Here is an 18,959-nt window from a genome sequence, read left to right on the forward strand (position 1 = left end):
GCCCCACATTCCATCTTTCTGTCGGTCTGTTGCAGAAATGCCTTAAGAATTTCAACACCCTTTCCCCCAAGTCAGTGACTGAGTTCCAGTTCTGTCCTATAGAAAGAGAACCACTCACTATCCTACAAAATATAATATTCAAATAAGAGAACTGGAATAATTTGAACCAAAGATTAGAAGGGGGGGGGGGGAGCGAGCGAGAGAGAGAATTTGCATCTTAAAAAGCAGCAGTCTCATTGACATTCTTCTCATGGATATTAAAGAAAGGCAAAGGAAAGTTGTAACTGTTGAACACCATCCAAGCACTGATACATTTTTTAGCATGGTCAGTGAGAAATGGCTCCTAGGAACTCTGAGTCTCCTCCTATTGCATTACGTCTTTGACTAAGAAAGTGACCATTTGCTCTTGGTTTCCTAAGTCGTATCAGCTTATTTCTGCCTGGCCATACAAAACTCTTAGCATATTTGAAGCCAGCATTCGTCTGCCAAAGAAGTGGCACCTCTCCCCCAACTCCCATCAAGGATAAAACAATAAGCGGAGAGAGAATGACCGAAAGCAATGGAATCAGGTAAAGTAATTTTTGTAAATTTGATATTTCTTTCCTAAGAAATGGTGGCTGCAGTCCAATGCAAACTTACCAGCTAGAGTCCTACTGAACGCAGCGGGGCTTGCATTTGAGTGAACATGAGGAGGGTTGATTTTCTGTGCATTCTGAGAGCATGGACCTGATTCTGCTCTTGTAAGAAATTAAATGAGTGTACTCTCTCATTCCATGACAACAAGTAGTAAATGTTGTAGATTTCAGCGAACGCTCCCTGTAAATCAGCAGGCTATGGGTTGCTCATTTAAAACTGGTAACAAGGATAACCAAACAAGGAATTCTTTGTCAATGGAAGGACATGGAAGTTTGCGCACCGTTTCTCATTTGCTGACATTGACTTGGGAAAGAGATCTTTTGCCCTTCAAAAAATAGCTACTTTGCACCTTTTTTTTTTTGAACAACAACAACAAGCAAGCAATAATTATAAGTTGCTGAACCTTCTAATATTAGCATACTATGTATGTTAGTACATAGATGTGATACTATCCCCCCCACCCCCCCCCACCTGAAACCAGTAAATGGAGAAAATAGAACAGGAGAGAATGAAGTGGGGAAAGTAGCAATTTGCATTCCGACATGGAAACAAGTGCTGCTCAGTTGGGAGTGAAGCCAAGTCATAAGAATGCATGCAGAAAGGGGCAGGCAGGGAATGGGAAAGGTTTTGTAAAATCGCAAGGTATTCTGCAAACCACATACATGTACACAAAGCAGCAAAAATTGCTGTTATGGGAGTAAAAAACCAAACAACAAAAAAATAATAATAGTAACAACAACAACAACATAATTTGCACTGATTTTCTATACTAGACACCATTATGTTGTTGTTGTTGTTGTTGTTGTTACTATTATTATTTATGAGTCTCTGGAGGTGGTTGGAGGATGGATGGCGGCAAACAGATTGAGATTGAATCCAGACAAGACAGAAGTACTGTTTCTGGGGGACAGGAGGCGGGCAGGTGTGGAGGATTCCCTGGTCCTGAATGGGGTAACTGTGCCCCTGAAGGACCAGGTGCGCAGCCTGGGAGTCATTTTGGACTCACAGCTGTCCATGGAGGCACAGGTCAAATCTGTATCCAGGGCAGCTGTTTACCAGCTCCATCTGGTACGTAGGCTGAGACCCTATCTGCCCGTGGACTGCCTCGCCAGAGTGGTGCATGCTCTGGTTATCTCCCGCTTGGACTACTGCAATGCGCTCTATGTGGGGCTACCTTTGAAGGTGACCCGGAAACTACAACTAATCCAGAATGCAGCAGCTAGACTGGTGACTGGGAGCGGCCGCCGAGACCATATAACACCGGTCTTGAAAGACCTACATTGGCTCCCAGTACGTTTCCGAGCACAATTTAAAGTGTTGGTGCTGACCTTTAAAGCCCTAAACGGCCTCGGTCCAGTATACCTGAAGGAGCGTCTCCACCCCCATCATTCTACCCAGACACTGAGGTCCAGCACTGAGGGCCTTCTGGCGGTTCCCTCACTGCGAGAAGCCAAGTTACGGGGAACCAGGCAGAGGGCCTTCTCGGTAGTGGCGCCCTCCCTGTGGAACGCCCTCCCACCAGATGTCAAAGAGAACAACAACTACCAGACTTTTAGAAGACATCTGAAGGCAGCCCTGTTTAGGGAAGCTTTTAATGTTTGATGTATCACAGTATTTTAATATTCTTTTGGAAGCCGCCCAGAGTCCTAGACGGGCGGGTTATAAATAAAATAACAACAACAACAACAACAACAACAACAACAACAATAATAATTTGTTGTTGTTGTTTGGTTTTTTTTAACCAAGGTAATTCAAAGCAACTTACAACATATAAACAAACACATATGTTGAAACTGTCATAAAAGAAAGAAATCTAAAAGACAGTTCTGTTTTTAAAAGGCAGGATTAGAACATCCCACCAAGGATAATTAAGAGCCAAAGACCTGGAGAAAAATAATGGTGTCTGATGTGTGACATTGGGAGTGTGGCAAGTGGCAAGGCAAGGCACAGCTGGATTGGGTGTGGGGTTGGCTGTGGGGCCCAGTTCCCCATGGGGAACTCAATCATGCAGCTAATCCCCACTCAGAAAGCAGCTCTGCCAACCAAATGCAGGGTGCTTTGCTGGGCATAGAGCTTGCAACGCCCCTTGCGGTTCCCAACTTCTCCCAAACCAGGTCACTGTCAGATAAATTGTCCTGCCCATCCTGGAGATTAATGAGCAGGGCCAGCCACCCTGGGCTTACCTGAACAATGAATATAAGACTGAAATTATTATGCAGCTCAGGACCACCATACCTCAAGGACTGCCTCTCCCTATGAACCTCTGAGGCCCTTCTTTGTGTGCTGCCTCCTTGAGAAATCTGGAGGGTGGCAACATGAGAAAGGGCCTTTTTTGTGGTGTCTCCTCAGTTGTGGAATGCTCTCCCCAGAGAGGCTCACCTGGCGCCTTCACTTCATGTTGTTAGGCACCAGGTGAAAACATTCCTTTTCAACCACATTTTATGCAAATCTATCTCCTTTTTTCTTTTGGTGATGTGCTTCTTCTGAGTCCATGCAAAACTCTGCCTACAGACTTTCTTCCCCCTTCAGGAATTTGTCAGAAGCACAAAACAACTGGAAAAAATCTGGAACAGGGCAAGAAGATTCCTCAGGTAAGCATATGTCAGCAAAGGGGATGCCCACAGTGTAGTCCATAATTGCCTAATTGGGCCTTCTGTGAAAGGGGGGAGTGGAGGAGGACGCACAAGAGGCCAATTAACCTGCTCCAGGTGTAGCACCCATCTTTGCTGCAGGTAAGCGTGGGGGGAGAGCAACTGCTAAAGCGCAGCAAACGCAACCTATTCCTGCGCCTACAGAGCAGCCCAAACCGCCTCCTGAGTGCACCGGCACTTTCTCCCACATAAGTTGGATGGGAGCCTTCTGGATTTGTCCGTGGTAACTTTTTATACTGTTAACCTGAGTTTCATACCTCTCCCTGCTGTGCGCACAGAGTTTCAAATGCGGCTCCTTTCCCCTCTTGTGGTCTGCGACCTCTCTTGCTCAAAGCATAATCAGGAAAAAGCCAAAAATGAACTAGTTGTCGGTGTCTGCAGAATAAAGGAGCTTTTGTGGGGACCTAGAATGGCTTTTCTGTTCCTCAACAACTTTGTGCAGGGTTTTGATGGCACTCTGCCATTTCTTGCTATGGGAGCATTTTGCCATTTTTGAACAGAGCCAGCTTTAAAAAGGGGCTTCCTTGCTTCTGGGGCTCAGAAGGGCTTCCCCATTGTGTCTGTTCCTCCTTTGTGTGCGACAGCTTCCTCAGTGGTGAGAACAGCCCTCTTGGATCAGACCAAAATCCTGTCTGATCCAGCATTGGGTTCCCTAAGGGGGGGGGGGGGGCAGTTTGAATCAGTCTGCATTGAAAGGCAAAACTATCTCTACTTCCCCAAACAGTATTCTCACAGAAACCCAGCCATCCTTTGAAATTTGTACTTTGTTTAATTTTGCAATGCAGTTTTCCCACCAAATAATGCACACAAAAAGGTATATACTGAGGATAAAGTGTGCCACTGGGCTGCATGTTCCTCACCGCTGTCCCACATGAATGACTTTGTGCACGTAGAACCGTGGCACAGCAATGAGAGGACAAGGCCAGATCCTTTGTCCTGGCTTCAGGAAGTTCTTATATGGAAGAGCATTCAAATATTGTTATCTCCCACCTGGGGGGGAAACAAACAAACGGGTTTTGCACCTTCAACAATTCCAAACAAGAGGGACCCACAGGAATGTCTAGCTCAGGGATACAGAGGCCCCGTTTTGAATGGCGGTGGCAATCCAGAGTAGCTCCACCAAAGAGTTTCCAATCCCTTTCAAATCCTCTGCTGCCTTCCTCCCTGGCTTTCCTTCCCTGGAAAAATGCAAACTTTCCCTCTGCCTTTCTTTGGGGGATTTGTTCTCCCTTTCCATGCCTTGGTGGCAAAATGATCTTCGCCTTAGTTTTTCTCTCAGCTGAGGATGCAGCACATTCCAAAAGGGACTCTCAAACTTTCTTTCCTTCCCGCCTCCTTGTTGAAGTAAGAGTCGAGTAGCACTCCCCCCCCCCTCCATGGGTTAGAAACAAGTGCTGCTCTGGGGGCTACTTGAGAACTAAGTGTGTTGTTGTTGGGCTAAGCCTTGTCCTATTCTGACTGCCAAACCCTCTACCTCCATGCTTACCAAATGTCTGTCTCCCCTCCATGGATCCAAGTCCTCCCTCCCTGCCACTTTCTGGATCCCTTCACTTTGTCGCACTCTAGCACAGCCATGAAATAAAACACATGGCTCTGTAGCACCTCCTCGTTTGGAGGCAGTGATGCATCTGAGTTGCAGCTGCAGGAGAGAGGCTCCTTCTTATGCGTTGCACTTTTGGGCATCGGGCCGTGGTCCTGGGTTGGGGGTGGGGGCTGAAGACCTTTTGCTCTTTCTGCAGTGGGGTCTCTGCAATATCCCAGTCTCCAGGGCCCTGGAGTCACCCCACCAACATAAGAGGGGAGCTGTTTAGCCACTGCATGCTCCAAAGTTGAGCATTCAGGAACTCCGAAAACATTCAGTGCCTCCATTTCCAGACAATGGGATGCAGCAAGTTCTGTGACATGCAGTGGAACTTCCAGGGAAATACGACTTAGGTCACTCTGAAAGTGATGTTGGAGCAGCCTGCGTCCTTTGCCCAGTATGTGCACAGCAAATAGCAGATCTTGGTGAAAGGCAACATGTAGCAAGGATCATTCTAATGAATTCCTTATTATTATTATTATTATTATTATTATTATTATTATTATTATTATTATTATTTATAAGATTATTGTATCATCTTAGAAGGTTGCACAATCTTAGAAGGGTCATGGCTGTGACTATTGTGAAGGACCCCACACTTTTGAATTTGCTACCTCACTCCTGGTGTTGGGTTGGCCTCTGTGCGAAACAGGGCCCTGAACTAGATGGACCTTTGGTCTGAATCTTGGGCTCTTATTAGCTATGATTTTTTTTTTAAAAAAATATATTTATTAAAGTTTTCAATATGTTACAAAAATTAGAAAAAAGAAGGAAAAAAGTAAAAAAGTAAAAAAGAAGTAAAGAGAAGAAGAAGATAGAAACAGTTAAAAGCAAATCAATCTTTCCATATCATATCTTTCATTTACTTGTTTCCCCAACCTCCCCACACCTCCCTTTCTTGCATTTCAATTCAGTTGATTAATTCAGCAAATCCTTTCCCTCTTTAATTTTATCTTAATCTTTTATCTTAACATATTATAGCTTTAAATTATCACCTATTAGCAATCCATTTTTACATATTCCTTAACATTGCTGCTAAAAAATCCCACTTAACTTCAATCCAGCATCATTCTAACATTCATTAATTTTACAGTGTTTCTGTAAGTAGTCTTTAAATTTCTTCCAACCTTCTTCCACTGACCCTTCTCCCTGGTCTCGGATTCTGCTGGTTATTTCCGCCAATTCCATATAGTCCATCACCTTCATCTGCCATTCTTCCAGAGTGGGTAATTCTTGTGTCTTCCAATACTTCGCGATAAGTATTCTTGCTGCCGTTGTAGCATACATAAAGAAAGTTCTATCCTTCTTTAACACAAATTGGCCAACCATGCCCAGGAGGAATGCCTCTGGTTTCTTCAGAAAGGTATATTTAAATACCTTTTCATTTCATTGTAAATCATCTCCCAGAAAGCCTTAATCCTTGGGCACGTCCACCAAAGGTGAAAAAAAGTACCTTCAGTTTCTTTACATTTCCAGCATTTATTATCGGGCAAATGATAGATTTTTGCTAGCTTGACTGGTGTCATGTACCACCTGTATATCATTTTCATGATATTCTCTCTTAAGGCATTACATGCTGTAAATTTCATACCTGTGGTCCATAACTGTTCCCAGTCAGCCATCATTATGTTGTGCCCAACATCTTGTGCCCATTTAATCATAGCAGATTTTACTGTTTCATCCTGAGTATTCCATTTCAGCAGCAAGTTATACATTTTTTACAAGATCTTAGTTTTGGGTTCTAGCAATTCTGTTTCCAATTTTGATTTTTCCACCTGGAAGCCAATTTTCTTATCCAATTTATATGCCTCCATTATATGATAATAATGAAGCCAGTCTTGCACTTCGTTTTTTAACTTTTCAAAACTCTGCAATTTCAATTTATCTCCCTCTTGTTCCAAGATTTCCCAATATTTCGGCCATTTGGCCTCCATATCGAGCTTTTTCAGAGCCTTCGCTTCCATCGGTGACAACCACCTTGGGGTTTTATTTTCAAGTAGATCTTTATATCTTATCCAGACATTAAACAATGCTTTCCTGACAATATGGTTTTTAAATGCTTTATGCACTTTGACCTTATCATACCACAAATATGCATGCCATCCAAATGCATTATTAAAACATTCTAGATCCAAAATGTCTGTGTTTTCAAGAAGCAGTCATTCTTTCAGCCAGCAGAAAGCTGCTGATTCATAATACAGTTTGAGGTCTGGCAGGGCAAATCCACCTCTTTCTTTTGCATCCGTTAATATTTTAAATTTTATTCTAGGCTTCTTGCCCTGCCAGACACATCTAGAAATGTCTCTCTGCCACTTCTTGAAACAATCCATTTTGTCCATGACTTGCAATGTTTGAAACAAAAACAACATTCTAGGCAATACATTCATTTTTATCGCAGCAATACGGCCTAGCAGTGAAAGCTTCAAATATGACCAAATTTCTAAATCTTTTTTCACTTCCGTCCAGCATTTTTCATAATTGTCTTTAAATAAATTCCCATTTTTAGCTGTCATATTAATCCCCTTCTTATTAGCTATGATAAGAATGGAACCTCCATGTACAAATACAGTATACCTCTGAATATCAGGCAGCAGGGGTAAACATGAACAAGAAGTGAGGACTATTGCCTTCAAGCCTGGGCTTCCTGCTGGCAACTGGTTGGCTACTGGGGGGGGGGCAGGACATTAGACCCTAATGGATATTTAGACTTACTCAGCAGAGCTCTTACCTTCTTAGCGCTCCAAGCTTTCGTAGTTTTTATTCCTTTAAAAATCTTGACAGTGAGGAATTGCATCTAAATGCCAAATCCCACCTTCTCTATAGCAGAATAAGCTGCCTGTAGAATGGGTGGCAAGCACTGAGACATCATTAATGAGAAAATTGTTATGTGCCGCTCAATCGCTAAGCATGGAGAAACTTCAGGGATTCCAGGGCTCCGTTTCCTTGGAGATGGTGGTGTCTTGAGGATGTGTGGTTTTAGTTGCACACATATAGAACCTGAGCCTAAGATGGAGGGGCTCACAGCATTAACGCCCTGAAATATACTCAGAGTCGCAAAGTGATTTCATGCTCTTTATTCAGCTCATAGTGGTGAGAAGGAATGAATGAAAGTCCCCTCAAAGTATCTGCTTTATATACATTATTTACACAATGGGCTGCACATGATTGGCTAATTCTGGAATTCTTCTGTAAGCCAATCAGGTTGTGGATTCACTTATATCTGGAGCATGATTGGGTGGTTCCTGCCAACCAATCATACTGCTGCATTGTTCTAGGCCCAATCAGACTGCTGCATTCTGAATCCTATTGTTCTAGGACCAATCAGACTGCTGCAATTTGGATCCTATTGTTCTAGGACCAATCAGACTGCTGCAGTTTGGATCCTATTCAACTCAGTACATAACACCCCTCCCCTCTAAGTTCCAGTCCTGCCCGGGAGGTCGCATTCATGGTCCTCGAGGTACGCTGGCGGCCTACGTGTGCGTTGCGGCCTGTGGTGTTCCCTGGTCCGGGGTTCAGCTTCTGGCTCGTGTTCCAAGGATGCTGGCTGTGATGGGCCTGTTTGGTCTGGCGCAACCGGCTCGCTCAGTCGTGGTTCTGGTTCCGGTGTCCTTTCGGCTTCGCGGGTCCTCTCTGTATTTACTGATTCTGCCTCACCTGCTGGCCCCTCCTGCTCTATGGGCCTCACTGCCCCTCTGTTCCCTTGGGACTCCTCTGACCTTTCCTCCTCCTGGTTTTCTCCCGGGAATCGTCGCCGTATCTGGTCGCAGTGGCGGCCCCAGCATTGCCCCCCATCCGTTAGCACCTCGTACGACACGGGGCCAGTGACCCTGGTGACTGTGACGGGTATCCATGCTGGGTGGGCCTGCCCCAAAATTCTTTGCGTACACTGGGTCCTGGGCCTCGAAGGTCCGGGGGTTCCTGCCTTCCCCCACCACTACCTCATCCTGAGCTCTATCGGGGTGAAGGCGGTCCAATCTGATTGCAAGGTGCCGACCCATTAGTAATTCAGCGGGGCTCCGGCCAGTCATTGAGCTGGGGGTGCTGTGCTGTGCTAGAAGGAATGTGGCAAGGCGGAACTCCCAATCCCCTTGCGTCATGCGGCGAAGGGTGTCCTTGGTGGTCCGCACCATGCGTTCTGCTTGGCCATTGGTGGCAGGGTGGAATGGCGCCGAACGGATGTGGCGGATGGCGTTCTGCGCTGTGGAGGTTTGGAATTCTCCTGGCGTAAATGCAGTCCCGTTGTCTGAGACGAGAGTGTCAGGGAGCCCATGGGTTGCAAACAGCCTGCGTAGTACCCGGATGGCTGCAGATGTAGAAGTGGACGGTACCAGTGCGACTTCCAGCCATTTGGTGTAGGAGTCCACCACTATGAAGAATGTTTTCCCCTGAAAGGGGCCAGCGAAGTCCACATGCAGGCGTGACCATGGTGCTCGGGCGGACTCCCAGGACTGGACTGGGGCCCTTGGGGGATCTGGGTGGGATTCTTGGCAGGCCTGGCAGTGTTTGACCCAGGCCTCTATCTCTCCGTCGATCCCCAGCCACCACACATAACTCCTGGCCAGGGCCTTCATTCTTACTACCCCTGGGTGTGTCTCGTGTAAGGCTGTGAGGACCCTTTTGCGGAGGGGCTGGGGAACAACGACCCTGCTTCCCCATAACAGGCACCCCTTGTGGGCTGACAATTCATGTTTGCAGGTTGTGTAGCCAGCGAATTCTGGCCCAGGGCTGCTGCTGGGCCATCCCCTCCACACTCAGTCCAGGACCTGGGAGAAGACCCTATCTTTCTTGGAATGGTGTGCAACTTCTTGTACCTGAATGGGGCAGTCGGGAAGCAGCTCCAGGCTCATAACCTCTTGTGCAGGTGCTGGGTCGGGGCCTGTTTCTGGTAGTGGTAGCCTGCTGAGGGTGGCCGCATGGCCCATCGCCTTCCCCGGGCGGTGAATCAGTGCATACTGGTAGCTGGGAAGGAAAATTGACCACCTGAGGACGCAAGGAGACAGCACTTGGGGGGTCTGCTTTTCGGGGGCAAACAAGCCAAGCAACGGCTTGTGGTCAGTCACCACGGTGAAGGGCTGCCCGTACAAGAAATCATGGATTTTTTTTACTCCCTTCACAATTGCCAGCCCCTCCTTGTCTATTTGCGAGTAGTTCCGCTCGGTTGCGTTGAGTGTCTGGGAAAAGTATGCTACCGGTACCTCTCTTCCATCCGGGAGTTGGTGTCCCAGAACAGCACCAATGCCATAGGGCGAGGCGTCGCATGCTAGCACCACCGGCAGCTTCTCGTCGAAGTGTGCCAAGACCGAGTTTGAGACAAGCAAGTCCTTGACTGCCTGGAATGCGGCCTCCTGGCGCTGGCCCCACACCCAAGGGGCCCGCTTGTCCAGGAGTCTGTGTAGGGGCTCCGCTACCGCCGCCTTGTGGGGAAGGAAGGAAGGAAGGAATGCTACAAGTTCAATACTCCCAAGAAGGCCTGAAGTTCAGTCTTGCTCTTGGGCGCTGGGGCATCACAAATGGCCCGTACCTTGTCCCCAGTCAGGTGGACCCCTTCTGCGTCCACCATAAATCCCAGAAAGTCCACCTGAGGCACTCCTAGTAGACATTTTCCCCGCTTCACCTTGAGACCCGCCGTCTGGAAACGGTGCAGAATGGTGCGGAGGCGGTCCTCAAACTCCTCTGGTGTGGGCCCGGCAATCAACGCATCATCGAAGAAGGGGGTGACGCCAGGAATCCCTTTAAGGAGTGAGTCCATTAGATTCTGGAATATGCCTGGTGCCACACTGACACCGAATTGCAGCCGCTTTACCCTGAATGCTCCTCTGTGCGTCACAATCGTCTGTGCCTCTGCTGTGGCCTCATCTACTGGCAGCTGTTGATATGCTTGGGCCAAGTCCAGCTTGCCAAAAATTTTCGACCCAGCCAGGGTGGCAAGGACATGGCTGACCACTGGCACTGGGTATGCATGGGCCGTGAGGGCCTTGTTTATGGTACATTTGTAGTCTGTGCAGATGAGGTCGGAACCGAACCATTAGGCTTGACGGGTGTGACAATTGGGGTTTCCCAGGGGGCATTAGGCACCGGCTCCAGCACTCCTTGCTCCACGAGCCGGTCCAATTCCTCATCTATACGGGGTTTCGGGGCGAATGGGACCCAGCGGGCCTTGAGCCTGACCGGTCGTACTGCGGGGTCAAGCTGTAGAGCAATGGGGGGGCCCCGTATACTGTCCCAATTTCCCATCGAAAACCCCTGGAAATTCCTTGCATATGGCGTCCACGTCCACTTGTAAGGTAGTGTGGTTCACCCCGGTGATGGCTAGCCCCAGTGGTCCTAACCATGCCAATCCAGTAAGCTAATGTAGGGGCCCTTGACCACAAGCAAGTCCAGTTGCCGCGTCCGCCCTCGGTATTGCACCCTGAAGGTCCCCACCCCCATTGTGGGGACCTTACGTTTCTGGAAGTCCCGGAGGGTGAATGGGGCCGGCCTGAGTTTGGGACCCCCAGTAGGACACAGTTTCCTTAAGGTCCTTGCCGAGATTATGGATAGAGTTGAACCTGTGTCAAGCTCCATGCGGCATGGGGCCCCCTCTATCTGTACCTCTACATAAATTTTCTCTACGTTGGGGTGGGGCAACTGGTATACCTGGAAGTCCGTGAGCTCCGTTGAGTCGCCTTGGTGCGTTGGGCCCTGGGACCTGGGGCTCTTGGATTGGTCATCTGATGCCTGGCGTCGGGTGGGCTGAGCTCGACACACCCAGGCGATGTGTCCCGATTTTCTGCAATGCCTGCACTCTGTGTTGCGGAAACGGCAGGTCCTCCTCTCGTGACTTTCCCCGCAGCTTGCGCGGTTCCCTCCTTCTCGTTGAGGCAGCTGTGGTATGTGGGCTGCTTGAGTGCACTGCTGTACTCGGTGCAGCTCCTCCCTGTCAGATCCTGAGTCGTCGGTGAGGTCTTCATGGTGGACCCTCAGTTGGGATGGCAGGCTCGGCCGTGCCTCTTGCGTCAACCTCTTGGCAGCTTCCGTTGCCAGGGCCTCCTCCAGAGCGACCTGGAACGTTAGGTCCTTCTTAGCGTAGAGGTGTCGTTGCAGCTTCTCATCCTTCAGGCCATCAACGAGGCCGTCCTGAAGCATGTTCTCCAGCTCTGATCTGAGAAGTTGCAGAACTGGGCAGCTTGGCAGAGAGAGGTCACAAACACAGTTATGGTTTCCCCAAGGGCTTGCCGCTTAGCGTAGAAGGCATTTCGACGAGCCACCACTGAGGGCTGCGGCGAAAAGTGCCCCTTCAGCTGTTCCATTATTGTTTTGTATGGAACAGTAGCGACGTCTTCAGGTGCAAGGAGAGCGCGGGTGATTTCAAACGTCTCCTCTCCGCAGACGCTGAAGAATATCGCCCTCTTCTTGGCGTCTTCTTCATCGGTGACCCCTTCGGCTTCTAGGAGGAAGGTGAAACGGGAGGCGTACGCTTCCCAGTCTCCAGATGCTGGGTTGAATGGCGAGAAGCTGCTGTCGGTTGCCATTCTGAGTTCCTTGTGTCCTGGGGCTGAAGCCTGGATACACGGTGCGAGGCAGCGGTGCGGCAGGTGGCGGTGCTGCGGTGCTGTGTGTGGCAGTCAGCTCAGCATGATCCCACCTTCGTCGCCAGGGAAATATACCGTACTCAGAGTCGCAAAGTGATTTCATGCTCTTTATTCAGCTCATAGTGGTGAGTCCCCTCAAAGTATCTGCTTTATATACATTATTTACACAATGGGCTGCACATGATTGGCTAATTCTGGAATTCTACTGTAAGCCAATCAGGTTGTGGATTCACTTATATCTGGAGCATGATTGGGTGGTTCCTGCCAACCAATCATACTGCTGCATTGTTCTAGGCCCAATCAGACTGCTGCTTTCTGAATCCTATTGCTCTAGGACCAATCAGACTGCTGCATTCTGAATCCTATTGTTCTAGGACCAATCAGACTGCTGCAATTTGGATCCTATTGTTCTAGGACCAATCAGACTGCTGCAGTTTGGATCCTATTCAACTCAGTACATAACACGCCCCAACAGATGTTGCTTCTCCATTAGTCTCAGCTTGAGAAGTAGCACAGAACAAGCAGGGTTCTGGGTCTCCGGATTCAATGGCAGACCTTGGCAACTCAGATTTCAGTGGCCCCCTATGCGATGCCAACCTCTGGTGCCCCCCACCTCTCGCCTTCCATTGGACACCATAGTTGTGGCATCTGCTGCAGTGCCTGCAAGGCTCCCTGCCCTGTGCAACTGAACTGGCCTAGATCTGCCTCTGCCTGCTTCCAGCTCAGCTCTCTCCCCCCACTCTACCCACAGTTCTCCTCCCAAGCAGCTAGTGGGGGTGGGAGTAAAGGCCACCCAATAGCCTGGAGGGCAGTTAGCTCTTACAACTGAGCTCAGGTTTTTAAATATGCTGATGAAGACCCTTAAGTGGCCCCCTAAGGTCACTTAGCCTTACAAAGAAACCTGTCTGACCAGTCCAGCAACCTCCTCCATGAGATTCCAGTCCTCCTGGGCCCAAGAGCCCAAGATCTGGATGGGACCCAGGGCGTCATACAGACTGGCCCCGCTCCTGCAAAACACAAGAGAATATTTCATTGTCTGCATGGAGATGCATGGGTGCTGCAGCAGTCTTCTATTTCTCTGCCTGTTCCCCAGTGCCTCTCTGGACCACGTCTGCTGATGGGCTGGTTAAGCTGAGGATGGACCCCACATGTCTGCAAGCTCCCATAACTGTTCATCAGATGTTTCAAGAATCCTTAGAGAAATATGGGTCTCTCAATGCAATGGTCAGCAAGAAGGATGGGGAATGGGAAAAGATCACCTTTGCTGAGTATTACAACTATTCTCGCAAAGCAGCTAAAAGCTTCCTGAAGGTAAACTTGGGGGGCCTGAAGCGGGAGATCCAAAATGCTGTCCTTTGGGGTGTGGCTCTTGTGTGGTTGCTTTTCAGAGTAATTTTTAAAGCTTAAGGAGAGGTGTGAACAATAAGGCCACCCAATAAGAACAGACGAGCATCCTAGGAGGGTGGGCAGGTCCCTGGCAGGAAGACCAACAGCCCCAACGTTGAGAGCAAGCCTGAGAGATGTCTGGTCCAGAAGCTGTCTGTGTCTCGGGGGGGGGGGGGTTACTGATGTGCCAGTGGGCCAAGCTCATAGTGTTTCTATTAGTGTTTCAAGCCCTAGCAACTTGGGACCAGCTGACCTACAAGATGGCCTTACAAGATTGCTTCTATCTGCAGAACTGGCACTATTGTAGGTGCCACATAATCCCAGTTCCACATGTGCTGGAAACTGATCTTTTAGTGCAGCAGCACCTGCACGCTGGAACTTCCCACCTATTGACCTCAGGCAGCATTCAGACTCCTATTTCTTTTGCAAAAAAAATGTGCTTTATCTTCTCTCTCTCTTTCTCTCTCCAGCTTGGCCTTGAGCGATTCCACAGTGTAGCGATACTTGGGTTCAATTCCACAGAATGGTTCATTTCAGCCGTGGGAGCTGTTTTTGCTGGGTAAGCTTTGGAGGAGGCATACAGGACTTATTTCAGGCACTGTTCAGCCAACCTTGCTTTGCAAGATCAGAAACAAAAGGAACCACCATTTATTCCATTATGTCACCACCTCACCAGTATTTCATTTTATTTTTTTTTACTCTTATATTTTTCTTATTTTTTTACTCTTTTTTTACTCCTTTCTTCCAGCTTGGAACCCTGAGCACATGTGCTTAGCTTTTGCAAGACTATATCCTGGGGAACACATTCTATACTGTAAAGCCAGTGATGTGGAGCCTGTGGCCTTCCAGATGTTGTTGGACCCAACACTCATCAGCCTAGCCAATGGCAGGGGTCAGAGTCCGGCAACACCTGGGTGGTCCAGAGGTCAGGGTAAGGGACCCCTGACCATTAGGTCCAGTCGTGGCCGACTCTGGGGTTGCGGCACTCATCTCATTTTATTGGCTGAGGGAGCCGGCGTACAGCTTCTGGGTCATGTGGCCAGCATGACTAAGCAGCACATGGAAATGCCGTTTACCTTCCCACCTATTTATCTACTTGCACTTTGAGGTGCTTTCGAACTGCTAGGTTGGCAGGAGCAGGGACTGAGCAACGGGAGCTCACCCCGTTGCGGGGATTCGAACCACCAACCTTCCAATCAGCAAGCCCTAGGCTCTGTGGTTTAACCCACAGCGCCACCCGCATCCCAAGAGGTCAGGGTAGAAGACTCCAATTTCCAGTGTTACTTGCACTGTTTCCATTACACTGCTGTTTAGTTTCCAACAAAAATTACATCATTGGGCTTGCTGTTCACTGTGGTGGAATTTTGTGCAATTAGCTGCATTGTTATTATTATGTGATATTCCATACCGTTAGTTTCAGTGTGAAAGAAACACAATGACAATGGGTGTATATCATCCATTATGTGTTGATTTGTGGACTGAAAGCAACAATAACAGTAAATACAGTCCATATGCATCAGACTGATTTCCATTCTGGACACAGGACGAATGAGTAAACATTGTCAATTTCCACACCAGTTTCCGTCGGCATCCTCCGACCTCCTGAGCCACAGATTCCCCAGCCTTATGAGTAATTCTGGCAGGGTGAGGAAGGAGCCTTGGAGTACCATGGTGTGACCTAAGCCCTTGCAAGGATGGTCAAATTTCCTATCTGGACTTGGAATAGCCAGCCAGATTACCAGTGTGGCTAGAAGCTGATGCTGGAAGCTAGAGAGACAGAGGCATCTCTGCTCAGCACTGGACCCCCAGCTGGGGGGGGGGGCACTTCCCTGGCAACCTAATGGGGACGTGACATCTGCTGGAGGGTTAATGCTGTGACTGCCTCCATCCCATACTCAGTTTGTGTATGGGTGTAAATAAAACCACAGGTCCTAAAGACACCACCGTCTCTGCTGACCTTTGTTGCAAGGAAAGTGCAGGAACCCCTAGAGCCTCTCGGAGATTGAGGTGCACACAACATTGCCAGGAAGCAAAGCTTTCAATTTTTAAAATCTTTCCCTCCCCTTCCAGCGGCATTGTGACAGGGATCTACACAACCAGTTCTCCTGAGGTCTGCCACTACATTGCTCAGGACTGCCGAGCTAATATCATTGTGGTTGAAAACCAGAAACAACTGGACAAAATCACGCAAGTAAGAGACTCCGGCTTCTTCTTCTTTTTTCTGACCCGCACAAGAAGGTTTGTGCTAGAAAGCTAACCCATCCCAGAGGAATCGACTGGGGGCTGAAAGGCAAGGCTGGTTGCAGCTGGAGAAGGACCTTGCTCTGGGGTGAAGCACCTGCTCTGCATGCAGAAGGTCTCAGGTTCAATCCCTGCCACCCCCAGTTAACAGGATCAGATAGCAGGTGCTAAGAAATAACCTTCTGCCAAAGAGCTGCTGCCAGCCAGGGAAGACAATACTGGGCCAGGTGGAGCAGCGCTCTGATCTGTCTGCAGGAGGGCCTTGTTTTCTGGGAAGGCCTGAAGAGCAGAGTCAGGCCTCACTGAGTTGGGTTGTATTCTATCAGCCTGAGCAGCAGCAGATGAGGAGGACACTCCCCAGATCAGCAGACCTTGCACTGGTCCTGGCGAAGGGGGGGGGGGCTGTGTGGGTGGTAGTGCTCCCTGGGGTGGGATCACTTGGCAGGGTGCTGGGAGGCGAGGGGCGGCATTGAAAAGCTGGGCTCACTGGATCAAGTTCATCCATTTTGTTGAATTAATTAAACCAAATACAAGCACCCCCTACTTACTCACATTTTACTTGCATGCAACTGTGTATACGCACATGTCAGAGCGTTTCCTCGCTCCCTGACGGGGGTGTGGTCACTCCTGCCTCATGTTCTCCCGCTGCCCGCGCGCCACCTGATCCCGATGCCTGGGACTCCTCCCCCCTACTGCACTCTGGGGGGGACGCTGGTCCTGATTTCCAGCTGCTGCTCTCTGAGTCCCCTCTGGCCCCTTCTTCCCGAGGTGTCTCCTTGGGCACTCCTCTTGCCCTGACTATGGGGGCCCCTTTCTGTGAATCCTCCGAGTCACTGGAAAGACTCAGAGAACTCGGATTGCTGTCATCGCTGACATTTCCTTCGGACTCCTCCCCCTCGCTCTCCATTTCCTCCCTCTCCTGTGCCTCTGCTCCTGAACCCCTGACAGCACAGCACCAGGAAATACCGGTAAATAAATAGAGTCCAGCCAGGTAATGGTGGGAGAGAGCTGGAGAGTCCTCATGACTCTCAAGGAGACCCTCCCTGGAGCCTGAAGGGGGCAGCAGTGAGGGCAGTGAGTGAGTGAGCAGTGAGAGACCAGTGGCGCAGCGGGAGGACTGCAGGGCCTGTGCCCTTCCAGGGCCTTTTCCAGCTGGCCCAGGCCCTCATTTGGAACAAACTTTTGGGGAAGTGCGGGAAGTTGTTCTGCTATTGCTTCCCTGTTCCAAGTGGCTAATGTGTTTTAAAATGTCCTTAAGCAGTCGGTGGCATTTTAAATTTTTCTTTCTTTTTCTCCTTTTTTGCTTTGTTGGGGGTGGGGGGGTGGGATGGATATCTGGTTGGGGATTAGTTTTAGTATAATTGTTTTTGTTTTTTGTTGTTTTATTGGTTGTTGTATAGTTTGTATTTTGTTTTTAAGGGGCGGGATCAGGGCTGCCTGGGAGTGGGGCCCCAGCCAACACAATGGCTGGGGCAAGTTCCACAGGGGGGGGGATGCACTGGGACATCCGATCTCGGTGATCATGGGCAGGAGGCGGAGTTACGCTAAGACCAGACCATGTCATTACCAAGGAGGCAGGTTTAGTCGTTGTTTGAAGACTATCCCTGCCTCCGGGTCTGGTCTTGACCGGATGAATACTGGAATCAACAAGGGAAACCCACATGACCTGAAGGTGTTGCTGTGTAATGCCAGGTCAATGATGAATAAAACCACTGCCATCCATGACTTGATCGTGGATGGAGGACTTGACCTAGCATGTGTAACAGAGACTTGGTTGGATGAAGCAGATGGGCCTGTCTTAGCTTCTGCTTGTCCACCAGGTTGATGATCTCCGGCGAGCTAGGGACAAAGGTGAGAGTTGTTTCCTAGTTCTGCTGGATCTCTCAGCGGCCTTTGATACAATCAACCATAACATCCATCTGGACCGTCTAGAGAGGCTGGGAGCTGGGGGCACTGTTATACAGTGGTTCCGCTCCTTCCTCCTGGGCTGTGTTCAGAAAGTGGTGGTGGGGGATGAGTGTTCAGACCCCTAGGCCCTCACTTGTGGGGTGCCTCAGGGTTCCGTCCTCTCCCCCATGCTTTTTAACATCTATATGAAGCCATTGGGAGAGATCATCAGGGGGTTTGGACTGGGTGTCCATCAATATGCAGATGATACCCAGCTCTACCTCTCTTTCAAATCAGAACCAGTGAAAGCGGTGAAGGTCCTGTGTGAGTGCCTGGAGGCAATTGGAGGATGGATGGTGGCTAATGGATTGAGGTTGAATCCTGACAAGACAGAAGTACTGTTTTGGGGGGACAGGGGGCGGGTGGGTGTCGAGGACTCCCTGGTCCTGAATGGGGTAACTGTGCCCCTGAAGGACCAGGTGCGCAGCCTGGGAGTCATTTTGGACTCACAGCTGTCCATGGAGGCACAGGTCAATTCTCTATCCAGGGCAGCTGTCTACCAACTCCACGTGGTACGCAGGCTGAGACCCTACCTGCCCGTGGACTGCCTCGCCAGAGTGGTGCATGCTCTAGTTATCTCCCGCTTGGACTACTGCAATGCGGTCTACGTGGGGCTACCTTTGAAGGTGACCCGGAAACTACAACTAATCCAGAATGCGGCAGCTAGACTGGTGACTGGGGGCGGCCGCCGAGACCACCTAACATTGGCTCCCAGTACGTTTCCGAGCACAATTCAAAGTGTTGGTGTTGACCTTTAAAGCCCTAAACGGCCTCGGCCCAGTATACCTGAAGGAGCGGTCCACCCCATTGTTCTGCCCGGATGCTGAGGTCCAGCGCCGAGGGCCTTCTGGCAGTTCCCTCATTGCGAGAAGCAAAGCTACAGGGAACCAGGCAGAGGGCCTTCTCGGTAGTGGCGCCCGCCCTGTGGAACGCCCTCCCATC

At 49.4% G+C, this 18,959-nt stretch overlaps 1 protein-coding gene across 4 annotated transcripts in view; it reads left to right on the plus strand.

Moving 5' to 3' along the window:
- Positions 1-333: 333 nt before the first annotated feature.
- ACSBG1 (acyl-CoA synthetase bubblegum family member 1) overlaps positions 334-18,959 on the plus strand; it is a 34,763-nt gene continuing 16,137 nt past the window's right edge. The window contains exons 1-5 of one of the 4 annotated variants that reach the window (XM_083412788.1): positions 334-569; positions 3,166-3,227; positions 13,537-13,754; positions 14,300-14,388; positions 15,900-16,020. In XM_083412788.1, coding sequence (XP_083268914.1) covers positions 547-569; positions 3,166-3,227; positions 13,537-13,754; positions 14,300-14,388; positions 15,900-16,020 — 513 coding nt within the window. In that variant the 5' untranslated portion in view covers positions 334-546. Of the gene's footprint in view, positions 570-3,147; positions 3,228-13,536; positions 13,755-14,299; positions 14,389-15,899; positions 16,021-18,959 lie in introns of all 4 variants that reach the window. The other 3 variants (XM_083412787.1, XM_083412789.1, XM_083412790.1) reach the window with 3 other exon arrangements.

Source organism: Podarcis tiliguerta, assembly GCF_965153285.1.
Source record: "Podarcis tiliguerta genome assembly, chromosome: 14".
NCBI lineage: Eukaryota > Metazoa > Chordata > Lepidosauria > Squamata > Lacertidae > Podarcis > Podarcis tiliguerta.